Genomic DNA, 16961 nt, shown 5'->3' on the forward strand with positions numbered 1-16961 from the left:
CTGGGCTGGCAGGCACCCCACAGGGTGTCAAAACTGAGCTTGGAAGAAGAGTTCTCCTCTTGGAGCTGCCCAGCACTGAGCTCACGCTACTCCAACCCAACATTTGCATCCAGCAGTGCCCCTTGAGTTGCTCCTTCCAGGAGCTCAGGGGTGGCAGAGCAGTGAAAACAAGCCCAGGACATTCACTCTGCCTGGAGTGGGGGATACCTCGCCCAAAGCTTGGTTCTGCAAAGGGCAAGTCTCCCTCAGGGCAAGCTTACACAACAGCAGACCCTGTAGGGACATTGCTTTCCATCTAAGGTTACCTCCTTATCATGGGACAACTCTCATCTCCCCATCTTCCATTTGAATGGGAGGAGGTGCATTATATTACAGCTCAAACCTGTCTGACTAAATTTAGCCAGTGCAGAGGCCAGGAGAACCTTCCTGGTTTTCCCTGTCTGCTTTGGTGGGAATGGAAATGACACATCTCAGTTGTTGCCTGCTTCTGGAGCAAATGCCTGAGGGCCTGGAGGCAGGTACCTCTCAGATGTCCAGTTTTGGAAGCTAATCCACCCTGCACAAGAAAACCCTTAGGCTGTAGGACTTAAGGCCATGGACCTCTGGGACAAGGGTGACCAGGTGTGAACAAGCCCTCTAGAGCCAGAGGCACAGGGAACACCACATGAACCATGTCAATGTGATTTCTGAGATGTTGCCACCAGCCCAGGGTCTGGGGTGGGAGGGGAAGTCAGGCAGGTTGAGTAACCCTGTTGGGTAACCATCATCAATAACTGGCACCAACGGGAAGTGATAAATGCCTCTCCATACAGGAGGGAGCATTGCAAAGTCTCACTTCTGCTCCTCAAACGCTTCTGTCTTGTCATGTCCACAGAGATGAGTCAGTGCCTTTCTCCATCCTCAGACCGTGCCTTCTGCCCTTCCCTTCTGGGCTGCACTCCTTTGCAGCCACTTACTTTGCTTCTGCCAAGAGAGAAACTAAATGCATTAATGCCTTTCCCACCTCTGGGAGAGGCTCAGGGATCAGCACTCTGGGATGTAAAGGCTGAGCGTCCCACTGGTGCAACAGCCCTTGGCCTCATAGTGTACCTGCCCCACAATGCATACTTCACAGACTGGCTACCCATGTAATGTATAGGGTACACCCAAAAACATCTGGCTGGCTGATGGACTCTCCCTTACCTTCTGCGCTGGGAGAGAAAAGCAGGCTTCATGCTCATGTGAGCAGCACTTGCCACCAAATCACTGGTGCATGGACACTGCAAGTGAATATCCATCGCTCTTCCCCTAGGCTCCTGCTGCAAAGAGGCTGAGCAGAAGGTGATATAACGTCTAACCAACTCCTGTTTCCTACCAAAATGCCTCTCAACCACATGAGCTCAGGTTATTGGCACATGGGCTGATTGCACTCTGTAAAATCCTCAAAGCTGTCCCACAGAAAAGCTCCTCAACCCATGCACACAGCCAGGCAGTCAGTTGGCACATCAAGATCTACCCCTCTGGCCAAAGTCAGGAGTTTGTCAGTGCACAGCCTCAATCTCCATCATAACGAGAGCAAGACTATGAGTTCATGGACCAATGTCATGTTGTTTATGTGGGTGCTGTGTGCATCAGGACACTTTCCTCCTTTTCCCCAAGCCACTCAGTTCTGCTGGGATGTGAGCTGTCCATTGACTTTCTTTCAGACAAATTAGATGGTCCTTTGTTTGGGAAAGGCTGAGGAGCCCAACCCCAGAGTGAATGAGAGGGAGAATAGGTCTGTGCTGCCAGCGCTGGGGGAGTGAGTTTGTGCTCCTGACAAAACAGCCTGAATTACCTCCCCAACAACTGCTGCTGTGAACCTGTCCCAGCTCCGGATCTGGAGGAAGGAACTGAGGGGATCCCAAGTGGGGACCCTATCTTTTGCCATAAGGTGTGGACAGTTGACACCCAGACTGCGCTAAGCACCTGAGGCCGGCTCTTCCCAAGCACTGCAGGCAGGCAAAACCCAGTTTTGGTGGGGTGCTTCAGCACCTGCTTTCTTCCTGGGGAGCAGAGCAAGCCAGAGAAGGCAGAGGTTGAGGAAGAGTGAGCTCCTGTGTGGGACGTGATGATGGATGGGTGTGCTTGCTGGCAGGGGTAGAGATGGCTCTGCAAAGGGCTTCCTTGGAGAGATTCGCTTGCAAAAGTTCCTGAAAGAGAGACACAGCCTCACCACAGCAGTGGTGTGCATGCACCCACCAGCCCTGGAGGGTGCCTGGGCCCCTTTGCAAAGGGGTGGGAACCAACAGCGTTGCAAGGGATGATGCATCCCAGTGCTTTCCACTGCCTCCAAACCACGATAGCATCAGAGAGGAGCTCCCTGCACTTTCTCCCCACAAACAGCATGAGCCTCGGGGAAAGGAGGGTGCCAAGCGCTGACGAAATTCCCTCCCCTTTCAGCAGCCGATCCCAGTGGATAACAGACGGCTTACTAGAGGGTAATTGTCCCAGCTGTCTGTAGGGTGGCAGGCAGCAGCTGCCTAACAGGGCTCAGTACCACCCAACTGTTTGGGACACAAAGTGAATGACGGCACACACAGCTGAAACCCTTGAGGGAGTTTCTGGGGGGTCCTCAGTCAAGAAGGTGAGGGAAGTCCTGGGCTGCGCTGGCTTTGGGGCCAGGAGGACATGTCCCCACTGGGACACTGTACCACCTGCAGGACCTCGAGGGAGGGCAGGAGCATGTCTGCCCAACACAATCCTCTTTTCTCCAGCTCCTGCAGCCTGGTGGGGTCCCATTGATCCTTGGAACGCCCAAATTGGCCTTTTGCCTGCCTTGGCTTCGACTTGTCTGTGCTGATGCCTTGTGGTCCCATGTGCTTTGGAGGCTCTCCAAGCACGAGACATGCCCCTAACGCTGGCTCGTGGTTTGACTGCAGACAAACACATTTGCCAAAGCAAACACAATGGCCCATGCAGGGTACATCTCAGTGAGAAAAACCTGACGTGCTCCAGGCTCCCTGCCAGCCTCACCCCACAAGCAGCTCTGATGCCATTTCTGCCATGTATGGAGACTAATATCCCATCCCACACCCTAGGTACCACTTTGCATGTGAAAAAAAAAAAAGGTGTTTTCAGGCTTCTTTGTAACTCCTGCCAGCAAAGCCTATTCAAGGCAACCCTTTTCTTCAGGATTATCATTCCAGACGGGTTTTTACACACATTGCTCACCGAAAAAATGGCACGCGGCTCAGTTTCGGTCTCAAGGGTGTTGCAGGAGAACGTGCCTATATTCCACGAACATACTTCTCCCAAGCACTGTTGGAAGAGCTGAAACCGGCATTTGGATTCCTGTAACATGTTCAAACAGGGCATCCACTTACAGTTTGCATATTAAGTACGGAAAACAAACCTCTGCCCGGCGCATCTCAGAAGCCGCTTTAACAGACAACAACCCAAGACAGAGGATATGCTCCAGCAGGTTGTTTCTAGGCTTGAAATAGGCTTAATAAATGGCAGGTTTCTAAGGCACTGCAAGAACACCATTTTGAGTATTACAGCAGTGCGGAGCTAGCAGCCACAGTCAGTTGATAGCCTGCAGCTCTCCTGCTCTGGCATATTAGTGACGAAACATCTGACCCTCCCGTGTGGAGCTGCATTTGCTTGCCCTTGAACTCTCAGCTCTAACCAGCAGCCCAGGTATATTCCTTAACCTGTGTTTGCAGCTTTTGGAAATCCTCTACGTGCAGCAACCACCCAGTCTGGGTTGTGTCATTGCAAGCAACCTCTCTGGGTCAAAACCAAGAATTTTCCTAAAGCATCAGTCTCCCCCGCCATAGTTTGGCACAATATTCCCTTTCTTTCCTGCAGCAGTGGCACTGGCCTGATGTTGCAGGCCCTCTGGAAGTCATTAGCCAATGTCCAGACAAGTGGTGGCAATGTTTTCCCCGCTATAGTCAGCATTTGCTGAGCCTGTAGCTCTGTTTTCGAAACGTGTCATTTCTTAAAGATTAGGTTTAAAGCCTTGCCTGCAGGGCCTGCACAGCCTGGACAACGTGTGCTGCACCCCAACTCATTTTCACTTCTACCTTTTTCTTTCTATTTCTTCAACTTGATTTATTTAAGGAAAATTGGAAATTCGTGTCACCAGCCAGAAGTTGATTTACCGTTTTCTTTAAATAAGTAAAGTATCATCAGTTTCAAACTGTGTGGCAGAGTTGCACAAGGTCCCTAATTTTACTCTGCCTACAGGAGAGCTCAAGCCTTACTCAATTCACTTTCCAGCTCTCCCTGGTCTGCTGTCCCACTCTGACTCAGCAGCAATTGCCCAACCTGCTGCAAGACTTTTCTTAACCTGAATTTGCAGCTCTTAGAAACCCTCTATGTGCAGCAACCACCCAGTTCAGGCTGCATCATTACAAGCAATCTCTCTGGGTCAAAATTCAGAACTTATTTTCCTAAAGCATCAATCTGCCCCTTCTGGATTTATCTCCCTGTGTCAAGAGCCCTTAAATTGAAATGCAAATGGCCTGAAGCCCTCCCAGCCAGTTACCACCTGGCTGAGATTAAAGATCTGCTAACTCCAGCCTGACAGGCAGGATCCTTCACCCCCAAGTCAGTTGAAGGCTTGGTGCATTTTTGCTGTGCTGTCAGTATTTCCAGCACTGTCAGGCGAGGACTCCTCTTGTCTATCACCAAGGTGGAGGAGCTAACCCAGGTCAGTGGGCAGCTTTTTGCCATTCTTGCATGCTAGAAGGGCACTTGAACAGCTTGGGCCAAACATCTCCATGGGCTGACACAGGCTGATCCATGCTGCCCATGGCCATGACACAGCTCTCTCCCTGCCCTCCTGGCCAGGATGCTGTGCCCGTCCCGCAGCCGCAGGGACACCACCCCAGCTGGCAGACCAGGAGCTCTTCCTTCCCCGCTGTGCCCAGAGAGGGTTTACACTCCAAAGGTGAGATGAAGCCCAACATGGGCAGCCAGAGGTGCAGAGGAGAATGTGGGGAGCATGTATTTGGGGAGCTCCTGGGATGCACTTTGAGATGTGTCTAAGACATCCTGGTGTCATCAGTGTGAGCAGGAGTCATTCCTAGTAATTTCAGGCTCACCCACATAAATCACCTTGTCTAGGTACCATCTGACAACATTTGTAGGATTATCTTCACCAGTGGGGAACATATTTCCATATCGATTTGATGAAAGTAGAGATTCTGGAGTCAGCAGGAGCTGGAGCCTCATAGATGGCTCCTAATTCAGGAAATTGGATGTAGTTGGAAGTGCTTCAGCAGGCAAAGCTTGGGAGATCCTGCTGCGGCTCATTCCTGATGTGAGGTTCTGTGTCTGCGAGATAATAAATCTGAGTTTAGCGCATCTAATCCTGAATTTAAAATACCACAACCCACATAACACAAAGTGGCTGAACAGGTACAAAGACTCTCTCCCAGTAGAAAGATGTTGCAAATCACTGAGGGAGTAATTGCAGGTGAAACAGGCTTTTGCCAGCTGGAGAGCAGTGTCTACAGGTGGACTTTGGTCACGTAGTCCACAGACTTTTCAGCCAGGCCCTTTCCCAATCCTCCAAGATCATGACTTGCAATGGGTGCCCTGTCTATCACTGCATCCCTCACAAGCAGATTTGGGGATCTTCCCTCTTATGCTTCAGACACTTGCCTGACTGGACTGTTTCTGTGGTGGGTGCCAAACCACCTTGGTTAGAGCCCCCCAACAGCTCAGCCCAGCAGTTCAACTCAACCCCCAACTTGCAGTAGCTGGACTCCAGCTCTTAGCACTCAGGACCAGTCTGGTTATGTTGAGGCATACCAGCGCCTATCAGCTAGACCAGAAGGCAGGCTTTATATCAAAGCAACTCAAAATGATGAAACTCACCCTTAGCAATCATGTTTCTCTCTTCAACATAAGCTGAACTGCAGCTTGGAGGTTAGGAGGGGTGTGGATGTCCATGAGGAAAGCTGGGAGCTCAAGAAACCATGCTATCTCAGCACAGGCTCTTTGGGTGTCAAGGTGAGTACAGGTAGAAGGCTGAAGCCCTGGGAGAAGACCTACAACAAAAATTATAGGCAGCCTTAGCAACAGATGGAGTCTGATCCCTTCTACAGGAATGATGGGTCACAGCCAGCATCAGGGGATGAACTCTGGCCTCAAAGGCAGCAGCAGTTCTTTGAGGACTATCTGGGATTGCTCCCCGTACAAGGGCAATTTGCACTGTCCAAGGCAGTGTGAGCAGACAGGGATACTGTGCAAGGAAAGACTAGTGAGAGGACAGCTATCAGGAGCCAGACTGTCTCTGAACTGCAGGCCACAGCAGAGGTGTCCGGTGGCACACATGAGTGGGATGCCTAACCCTTAGCATCGGACGTGCTTGGTGGGGCCTTTGGTATGATTTCTGGCCTTGCACATATGTGCTGGCTGGGAATTTGTTCTGCCCCTGCTTTGGCAGCTGGCTCTGCTGGCCCCACCCTGTCCAGGACACAAAATCCCAATTTGGAGAATGCAGGTGCAGTTGCAAACATCACCTGCCTCGCCCTCATAACCAGAGATGAGACACTGCTGAAGCAATATCCCGCAGACATTACTCCCTTCTCCACACTTGTGGCTCCCTCTGGCCAAAAATTTGGCACGACCAAGGGCGCTGTTTGCAGCAACAGCATCAGGTCCAGACACTCCCTTTGGCTTGGGCAAAGAAGATCTTTTGCTTCACAAAGTAAGGTGCAGAGCAGTGGCTCTCCCTCTAATACAAATTAAGGATTTGCAGTGTGATGCAGGAGAGCTCTCCTGGTGAGGAATATCCCGGCTGGAAGGGTGGAGGAGAAGAGCCCTATCCCACTGCTGAATTCCCACACACTGGGATAAGCCCATGACACCAAGGTCTGCTGTGATCTGTCCTCATCTTCCTCATCTCCATCCTTTGCAGGCGATAACCTGTCAGCTAGAGGATATGCTAGCAGGTTATCAGCCTGCTGACCCACCACACACTGATAAGGAATGAGACGATGGGAGGTGAGGATTGCCAGCTCTCACCAGCCTGGCTCTACCCTTCTCAACCCACAGTGGCTCTTCCTACACCACATTGCTCCTGAAAATAACGGACAAGCATCTCTTCACCTTCAGTGTGGTGTAGCAGGTGTCAGTGCAGCTGGGGATGCCATTCCTGTCTGGTGTGCCATCAGGGTGAGCAGAGCCCTTCCCTCCCTTGAATTCAGCCATACCATGTAAGGACTCTGATCCTGGAGCTTTAGGTTTTGTCACCTCATCGTGACGGCTCCAGTGAGAGGTAGGAAGGGAGATATGGCATTGTAGTGATGGTGGTACATAATAAATGACCTTTTAAATGGTCTGCCCCATCTCCAGCTCAAAGTGAGCAAGTATCTACACGTTTCCTTTCCCCGTCCATCATTCCTTGCAAGGAAACAGCATTTCCTCATCGAACCTCTGCAACCTGCTAGACCATGACACCAGCAGCAGCTGATCTCCTTGGAGAGAAGTCTGGGATCCTTTGCAGGAACATCACAAAATCCTGCAGTTTCTATCACGCACACATCCTGAGAAGAGGGAAGCTGGCTCTAGGTGCTTTTTCCTCCTGCACTCCTGCTCTCCCAGCACCACATGGGCCTGGCTCAAGGCTGAACCCTGAGGCAGGTTTTCAGAGGGGTGAAGAGGAAGCAGATATGTCAGAGCAGAGAAGCCCACTTTGGCCTTTACTCCAGCCCCCTTGTGTCATGGAGTGATCCCTGTCAAAGGCTGGAGCCTTTCCAGGCCTTCCCCAACTCCAGCAGGTGGGAAGGTCTCCCTGCTACCTCTGCTGGCATTGATGGCACCAACTTGAAACAGCCAGGAGTGGCAGCCTCTCGTGCTGTCGGGGTTGTGCTTGACGGGGGTAAGAGGGATGGGGGCTATCATGTCCTCAGGAGATGGGGAACTGATGGGCCTCATAGAAAGGGAAGAAGAAAGTGTTTCAGTGAGTTTCAGTTCTGGGTCTCTTAAGGAAACCACAAAGCATCTTGTGATTTAGAGACAACTATGCAAGACAAGGAGAGCTTTAAGCCACAGGCTTGGCCCACTGCCTGAATTTTTCCCTGCTCTTTCAGTATAATTACAGTGAGCCATGTAGTAATTGGGTAACATTTTCCAAAGGAATCTTTTCACCCAGAGTGAATAATATGTGCCACAAAGAGAACATGGAGCCATGTAAAAGACATATAGATCATATGGCTGATTGTGATAGAATGCTTTGCCCCCATCCCCTTTTTCCTCAGCCCCTCAGATGTGTCCAAGTTAAGTGCAAAAACCAGGCACAGTGCTTTCCTGGATAATTCCTCCTCACCTTTCTAAGACAGCTCCCTCCCGGCTTGCTGTGCCCTACAGCCAAGATGAACTGCACGGTTTTAATGTCTTTTAGGGGTTCTGCAGAATAAGGACTATTTTCCTTCCTTTGGTTCCTGTATCTACGAGAGTGGGTGATAAGGGCTGGGTCAGCAACTGGGCAGCCTCTGAGGACAGCAAAGCTTGACAGTACAGCTGGGTGACCCTGGATCCAGCTTCAGTCATGTGCTTCTGGGGTCTCACCTGGACCGCAAAGAGTTTCTGAGGTACTGTGTGCACTCAGGGATATTTCTTCTGCCTCTGATTTAGCCAGAGCTGAAGAGTCCAGCGCTCCTGCCAGACCCTTCCCACCAAGTCCCAATCCATCTAACCATTTTCCGTGTGGGATAAAAGAGTTGGATAGTAAAACACTCATTGTAAAACTATTTTCCATTGGCTTCATGGCCACCCACAGCTGGATCTCCTCCTGGAGCAGCCGGCAGCCTGCTTGGAGGGGTTGGGTTTAGCATCCTGGAGAGGAGCCTGGATGAGGGTGGGAGGAGGCAGCTCTGCCTGATCTGCCCTCCCTCCCCCCAAAACCAACCCCTCCCACCCTTTCCTCGGTCTGATTGGTGGGTGGGGAGGAGAAGGGCTGGGGCAACTCAGCTCTCCATCTATTTAAAGGCGAGGGTGGGGCTCCTTCAGCTACTTGCCTGGGACTGTTGCACCTTGGCAGAGAGGAGCAGTACCTTCCAGAGCAGCACCATGTCTTGCGTGAGTAGAGAAAGGGATGGGGCAGCTTTGCTGAAGGTGGTGCTTGGTGAAGTGGGACTGTGTTGGCTTGGTGTGAGGGTGCTTGTGCTGTCCTCCTCCGTACACTCCTTGGCCTGTGTGTCTGCTAATGCTGGGTGGCTGCTTCTGGGGAGGAAGGATCCCTGCTGCATCCATTACAGAGGGGAGGCTGCTATTTCTTGCTCTGGCAGGAGTGGTTTGGGTTGGTTTTTCTTTCCCCTGCAGGATCCCTTTGGGGATATATATGGAGGGTCCTGGTGGGGCTGGCTGTTTTGCTGGGGTAACCTGTTTTACAGCAGCTCTGCTCTGGGGAAGCAGCTGCAGTAATGCTTATTGCTCTCTGAGCATCTCCTCTTCTGGGCAGCCTTACTGCTTGATTCCTGGCTGAAGTTTTCATGAGTCACTGAATCATTATCTCTATCTCTCCTGTAAGGAAATGTGCTATACAGAAGTGCCCTTCTGTGAGTGTTAAGGGCAGCCAGGGAGATGTTTGTGTCAGAAGAGTGCACTTCCTTGGTTAATTTATCTTCCGTTAGGCTGAGGGTGATTAATCAGGGAGCGTCCCAAGTGCAGGCGTATTTATTAAAGCAGGGAAAAGATTTATTAATGGGGGAAAGATTGTCAGTATTCTTGGGGCTTTGCCTCTGGTATGATAGAAGATAAGTATTTATGGGTTTATAAGGGTATTTTAGTTCTCCTAGAGAAAAAGTGGGGAAAGGTGTGTGCATGGGGCAGGAGAATGTTCTTGCAAATGCTGAACATCCAAGAAACCCACTACCAAGCCCTTGAGAGCTGGTGAGCAAAGTGTCTGAGCCCCTGAACCTAGGCAAGGCTTGAAGTTCAGATCCAAGCCATGGGAAGGGAGTGCAGTCTCGATCCCTGCTCAGCCAAGCTTGTGTGGGATGATGTGAGACCTACAAGGCATATGGGTGTGTTTGGGATGGGGTGGGTGTGATGGGAGCTTTCACTGCTCTGAAATATAGTTATGTTAATGACAGCAGCAGGAGAAGGGTTGGGAAATCAGGCACATGTCCTATGTGACTGGAGTAACTTCTCAGGGATGTCCTCGGTGCAATGCCCTCGGGGCAGGGAGCTTCCCTGTCTCTCCAGTGGTCCAAAGCAAGGCACTGCCTTGCAAGGCAGCAAGGAGAGCTGCCAAGTCAGAGCAAGTGAGCCAGCAGGTACTGAGCTGACATCTCTGCCTCCACCTTCCCCAGGGACCAGTATGCACCAACCTGGGTCTCAAGCCTGGCCAGCGCCTCACCGTCAAGGGGAGAATTTCACCAAATGCCAAGGGGTAAGTACAGTACTGTGTTGCCAAGGCATGGCCAAGACACCATGCCGAGTTGTCTTCTGCTGGTGGAGGACAGAGGGAATCCCTCCCTTGGGTGGGAGAAGAGCAGCTTTGGAAAGGGTTAACACCAGCAGCACTTCCCAGTGAGTCATTGCCTAATGCACATTGCAGACACTCGCTACTGCCAAGGGGCTAAGCCGAAGCAGATGTGAAGCTCCAGCTGCATGCACTGGCAGTGACCCCATCCTCTCTAGTGCAGGGTAAAGGAAATGAAAGCTGCATTAATACTGAGATTTGGGTTGAGACCATCCCCACAGACACATCCTTTCCCTTGCACGAAGATGGCCTAGGAGCAGGGACACCATTATGATGCCTTGCTTTAAGGCGCAAGAGGAGATTATGGTCCAAGCAAGTGGGAAGGTCTTGGATGCTCTGAGCCATAGCTCCAGCTAATGATACAGATGGAAAGGCTGAATGTTGCAGCAGGGGGGTCCCAAGGTGTTGAAGTTTGCTTTCACCCAGTGGAGATGCCTGTCAGATGCTAGGAGGAAGAGGTGGGAATTAGAAATATGCTTCTAACTCTGCAGAAATCAGGGTGGCTGGGGCCCCCAGCCCTTGTGCAGGTCTGTGGCTGATGGGGCCTCTTGGTGGGTAAGGTGGAGCATGTAGCTGCTGTACCAGCACTAGCAGTGTTCCAGGAAACATGTCCCAGCTCTTCCCAGTGCCTTTGAAGTCTGATAGCATCAGAGCAAAGCCTCCTGGGCTTTCTCTTGCCAAATTAAATGCCTGCTCTCTCCTCATCTGGGTAAGAGGCTTGGAGACAAGGTGGACACTGGGCTAGGAAGCTGTTTTCCTCCCACTGCCATTGCAGATGCTTTGGGATAGCGAACGACATGGTAATTACTTCAGCTGCCTGCAGGGTGGGGAGAAGGCAGTGGCTGTCAGGCAGGGTGCAGCACCAGCTAACTGTCTGGGGCTGAAAGGAAATCTGTGGAAAGCAACTGACTCTTTGGGAGCTGGTTGGGGTGCAGGATAACTCCCTGCTCAGGGCTAAGTGCTGAATTGTCCTCTTGTTAAAAGTTTTGCGGAAACTAAATAGTGTCTCTCACAGAGATGGCACTGTGGGCCCTATCACCCTCTTACACAGCACCACCTTTTTAAGAAGCTGTGCAGTTTAGCAAAGGGTTTCTTTTGGTTACCCTCAGCTGGGCTTAAAGCAACAGACCCTGAGGAGCTCATGGTAATGAGCAACACACTAGCATAGTACTGATTAACACAGTATTGATGTCTTTCTCCGCAGTTTTGTGCTGAATCTGGGGAAGGATGCTTCCAACGTTGGGCTTCACTTCAACCCCCGCTTTGATGCTCATGGTGATGTGAACACCATAGTGTGCAACTCAAAGAAGGTGGAAGAGTGGGGTGCAGAGCACAGGGAGACTGTCTTCCCTTTCCAGAAGGGGGGCACCACAGAGGTGAGACCTGGGACACACTCTGTGTGTCCAGCCTTCACTCTGCCCTCGTGAAGGGAGGGTGTTTGGCACAGGGCACCCAACTGCAGAAGTTGTCTCAGGGCTGTCTGTACAGGAGGTGGCTGGCTTCTCCTGCTTGGCCAGTGCCACCATTCAGGCTGAGCAGTGATAGAGGGTGGGGATGAAATGTGCGAGCTCCAGTTTGCTCAAAGGGATGTTACTATTGAACCAAGCAGGGAATGGGCATCTCCTGGGAGACCAGAATAACACTCCTGCTGTTGAAAAGTGGGTTATGCTGCTGAGTGTATTTACCCTGCAAAGCAGAGTGGGGAGGCTTGAGGGTGTCTTGGTAGAAACTTTCTTTGACTTTTCCATTTGTCTTGCAGATCACTTTTGCTGTCAACCAAAGTGATCTGACAGTTCAACTGCCAGGTCACCAGTTCAAGTTTCCTAACCGGCTTGGTCTCTCTGTCTTCGATTACCTTGATACACAAGGGGACTTTGTACTCCAGTCCATCAGCTGGGAATAGCTTCCCCTGACAGCTCAGTCTCAATGATACAGAAAAAAAAAATCAATAAATGAGTTTTGGTCTACCTAGTCTCAAAATCTAATCTATTTCATACTTTAAGTCCATGTGGGTGGGGGAAGGAGGGTATTTGCTGGAATACCATATGTGAGTGGCATTGTGCCAGTGTTGGCTTTGAAAGTCATGGATACAGAGGAGAGTGAGAGGCAAAAGCCTGGGAAGGCAGAAGGTGAAAAGCCCAAGGAAAGTCTTGGGAAGAAACACTGGAACTAGATGTGACTACAGGGGAGAGTGGAAATGTCCCTTAGGCAAAGTCGCCCACTCTTGAGGTCGAGACTAGCACCTTACCTTGCCTGAGTAAAGGGGGTTGATGAAATCTGTCTCTCCCTAAACTAAGCATCCCTGGTTGGCCACAGACAGCCTTGAGTCACTGTGCTAGGTAATCCTAGTGGGGCATGGAGCAAAGACAAAGTCCTCAGTTGTGCTAGCTTTGGCCTGTGCCGCTCTGTAAAGACTGGTCCCTCTCATGACACAGCTCCACTATGTTTTCTTGTGACCTCTTGCTGCTGCAGGGGGGCAGAAATAGAAAAGAATGCCTTGCTGAGTGTGGTGAAGCGTGCAGTGGGCTCCTCATCCAAATCCTTTCTTCCAGTAACTGCAGAAACATGAATATGGTTGAGCCATAGCTCATGTGGCACGTGAGGGCAGTAACCTGGAGAAGTCTGGTTTTATTCTGCCCCATGTGCTTTTTAGTCTAATCTGAGGCTAGCCTCTGAGGAGACTGAAGATGATGAGGCATGTTGGATGCTACAGCATAGTTCTCACTGGGCTGTGGGTTGTTACCCAAGGTGTCATACAGCAGCTGCCTCAGAGACTCTGCCACTCTAATGTTACTTCAGTAGTAATGACTACTGCTGTGGGGCAGGCTGTGCCTGGTGGGTACAAGAAAGGTAGGAGCTGCCCTTTCCACACTGCACAGCAATTACCAGGTAGGCTAGAGATGGAAAGACCCAACCTTTGGGTCCTTAGTTCCAGGCTTGGCCACAAGCAACACAAAGCACAAACAAGCCAATGTCCTAAAAGGACTTCCTGCAGGCCTGGCTGGGCCAGTTCTTCCTATTATGCTGTTGCAGAGCAGCTGGAGCACAGGAACTTGCTCCTTTGGCAGCAGCAGCTCCCATTGTTGCTCCATAATTCATGAGGTCCTGTGTCTCACATACCTATAAAGAGGGAAGTTTGGATCCTAGGAATTGGGGAGCTGAGGAGGAAGAGAGAGACGAGTTGGAGACAACAGCTCAAGATGAGCTTTTGAGCCAGGAGGCAGGAACGCTTAGGGTGTACAAAAACTTGAGGATCTGCAGCTGGATCTCTCTTGAAGCCCCATGCTGCCCAAGGCCAGTCTGCTCTGGATGATCACATCCTTCTCTTTAGGGCTACACCTGTAATAGTAAACATGGTATCTAACATTGCCACCCGGCATAGGCATAGCTAGGGGACAGCTTAGCCTAGGAACTCTTCCCGTGGTGTTATATGGATGAGGCCATTCTTTCTGGGGATGAGAAGAGAGTTTAGTTGTATGGAAGTGAGCCATGCTAGGCTGGATGGCCTCAAGGAGAGAGACCTGGCCAGGTTTATGCAGTGGTATTGACACAGTCTGGCAGACTGGGGTACATTTGGTAGGCCAGAGAGTTGGAGATTTCCTCGATCACAGCAGGGACATGGTGCTGGTGTGGGCCCCCTCCACAAGCTGTGATAATGGACGTGTAGTGGAGCTCTCTCATTGCAGGTTCCTCTGCTGGACTGGTCTCAAAAGTTAAGCTAAGTAGATGTGCTAACGTCTCTGAGCTGTACTTTTGGGCAATCTCTTAACGGCACTCAGGAGTCTTTTTTTAGAAAGACTCTTCAAATACTTTTTTTTTTTTGTGGAGGGTGGAGAAAGAAAGCTTACTATGAGCTTTACCACAAGAGGATGAACATTATTCAGGTCTCCTGCTTCTTGAAGTGACTCACTGGTCCTGTGCAATCTGTGACTCATTGTTGTCCTGGCTTTGTTATGGTTTGGTCCGTTGCTAGCAAGGAGGTGAGGAGTGGGTGGCGAGGGTTCCTTGGTGGTATAATTTAGATATATCAAGGTTGACTGCTCCTTTCCACCCACTCTCCAGCCTTGCGCAAGGTGGAGGCCAACATATGAGAGCTGAAGGACCTGAGGATGGAGTCAGGATCCCTGAGACAAGCATCATAACACCCAGCTGAGAAGGGTGAGCGGCCTTGCAAAAGGGAAAGCATGAAGGGGAAGGCATCACAATTATGACAGAAGACACTGCATATGAGCATGGAAAGTGATGCACTTTTATTTCTTGACTCGACTTCAGCTAAAGGCTGGGAGATGTTCCCAAGCTGGGGCGCTTCTCACCCCTTGCTTTCCCCCACAGACCCCAACAACTCCCTGAAAGCTGGAGGGATGCCATGGCCTCCCACAGGGCCCCCTGCAGCCTCCTGGGATGGTGCCTGGGGCCGTGCTGTCCCCATCCCGCTCCAGCTGGGACTCCGGCGGTAGCTGCCAGCGAGCAGGGTGTAGAGGAAGGGGTTGACACAGCTGTTGCCGTAGGCCAGGCAGGTGATGCCAAAGTTGAGGTAGGCCTGAGTGGCGGGGCCGATGCTCAGCACCTCACCCCAGTACAGCCTAGCCAGCTGCCAGGCCCAGAAGGGGAGGAAGCAAGCCCAGTAGGCCACCACAATGGTGGAGATCCTGGAGAAGAGCCGCCGAGCGGGGGCCCGGCCAGATGCCGGCAACCCCAGGCCCCAGGTGGAGGACTGGTACGCCCAGGCCAGGCGGGCATAGACGACACCCAGCACCAAGCCGGGTGCCAGGATGCTGGTGGCGAAAAGCACCGTCAGGTAGAGACGGAAGGCTGATGGTGTCCAGGTGGGGACACAGATGCGCTTGTGGGAGCCACCCCTCTCCCTCAACTGGGTCATCGCCATCATGGGGGCCGTAAGAAGGAGTGAGAGGAGCCAGAGGACGGTGCAGGCCAGCTTGCGGTAAGTGTTGCCAGCCCGCCTGGCCCGCAGGGGCCTGGCCCGCAGTGGCCTGGCCACTGCCCAGTACCTCTCCAGGCTCATGGCGGTCAGAAGGAAGATGCTGGCATGCATGGTGAGGAGGTCCAGGCTGAGCAAAAGCCTGCAGCCCACATCCCCGAAGAACCAGTCATGGGCGAAGTAGGTGCAGACCACAAAAGGGATGGTGGAGAGGTACAGGAGGTCAGCCAGGGCGAGGTTGATCACATAGACCCCCAAGGAGCCTGCTGAGCGGCCTGCCACTCTGCCAGAGGCCACCACCACTGTGTAGATGTTCCCTGCCATCCCAGTGAGGTACATGACCAGCAGCACCGCACCCAGTGGCCCTGTGACCGGGCTGTCCCCTCCCAGGATGCTACTGCCATCACCCTCGCCACTGCTTTCCTCCAAGAAGCTGCAACCCTCAGGATCCTCTCCAGGCCTTGCACTGATCAGGGAAGGATCACAAGTCATCTCTGGGTAGGGCAAGCAAGAACAAGTCAGACTCCCAGAGACCTGTTCTTTCTCTCTGCCTTCCCTTCTTGCTGTATGGGACACGTCTAGCCTTAACACAAGAGGGAAGAGTGGTGAGAGTTCAGCAGACATAAGGTACTCCAGAGAAGTCTATTCCTCACCTCCAGTCGCCCAGTTCATTTTGCTGATCTTGTCCATCACAAGCTCTGTCCAGTAGTTTTCCTTAACCACCAAAAGGCTGAGAAGCAAACACCTCCCTTCCCATAGGTGCAAAATAACCTCTGCCAGCCATGAGGAAACGTCTCTGGTCTTCACCAGTTCCTTGCTTGTTGCTTCTCCAGCATTTGTTGCATTCACAGAAACCTGCAGATGCAGTGGACAAGTGGATTTCTCCTTCTCGCAGGTCTGTGTCCTCTCAGCTCAGAGAAACTCTGGAGAGGTGAGCTACAGCCCCCTGAACCAGCCCCTGGAGAGATGCCTTGCCCACTGCACAGAGGAATGTGTCTGACTCACAGCTTCACACACTGGTGCGAACACAGTCCCAGTTTATACTGGGCCCTTAGCCACTACCTGAGGAGCTGTGCCGGCTTCCTCCTCTTTCTTTCTTCCAGACACACTCTTTATCCTCCAGTACCTTCCTTCAGCTCCCTCTTCCTCTTTGTTCTTTTTTCCCCTTCTTTTTCTCATTTCCCCTTGCTCAGTTTTTCCTCGTTTGAAAGAGGATATAGCTGAAAGCCAAGACTCTCTGATGTGATGGGGGGAAAAACATCGCACTGTGGCTTTAGAAGGGAAACAAGGGCAAGCCCTGAAAGTGCAAGAGGCAGGGAGCTGCCACGCTGCTCTCCTTCGCCCTTAGCCAAGCCGGGCTGAGAGGGCCTGTCCCTCACTCTCCTCCAAGGACAGTAAGACCCCCTGAGGTGTAGACAGTAAGTGTAGCTGCCAATTTGCAAACAAGCCCACTAGATGGTAGGACGTTTCACATTTTCTATGACCCAGCCCTGCGCCAGCCTTGTCACCCAGTCAGCACCAAGATCCTAGAAACTCAAAGGGCTGGACACACTCTTT

At 51.7% G+C, this 16961-nt stretch overlaps 2 protein-coding genes across 2 annotated transcripts; one reads left to right on the forward strand and one right to left on the reverse strand.

Moving 5' to 3' along the window:
• Positions 1-9048: 9048 nt before the first annotated feature.
• LGALS1 (lectin, galactoside-binding, soluble, 1) lies at positions 9049-12396 on the forward strand. The gene is made up of 4 exons (XM_010181453.1): positions 9049-9057; positions 10293-10372; positions 11670-11841; positions 12225-12396. The coding sequence occupies exons 1-4, from the start codon at positions 9049-9051 to the stop codon at positions 12366-12368; spliced, it is 405 nt and encodes a 134-aa protein (XP_010179755.1). The 3' UTR covers positions 12369-12396.
• Positions 12397-14774: 2378 nt separating this feature from the next.
• LOC104538303 (urotensin-2 receptor-like) lies at positions 14775-15896 on the reverse strand. The gene has a single exon (XM_010181456.1). The coding sequence runs from the start codon at positions 15894-15896 to the stop codon at positions 14775-14777; it is 1122 nt and encodes a 373-aa protein (XP_010179758.1).
• Between the last annotated feature and the right edge of the window lie 1065 nt (positions 15897-16961).

This window comes from Mesitornis unicolor, unplaced genomic scaffold, assembly GCF_000695765.1.
Source record: "Mesitornis unicolor isolate BGI_N332 unplaced genomic scaffold, ASM69576v1 scaffold20833, whole genome shotgun sequence".
Taxonomy (NCBI): domain Eukaryota; kingdom Metazoa; phylum Chordata; class Aves; order Mesitornithiformes; family Mesitornithidae; genus Mesitornis; species Mesitornis unicolor.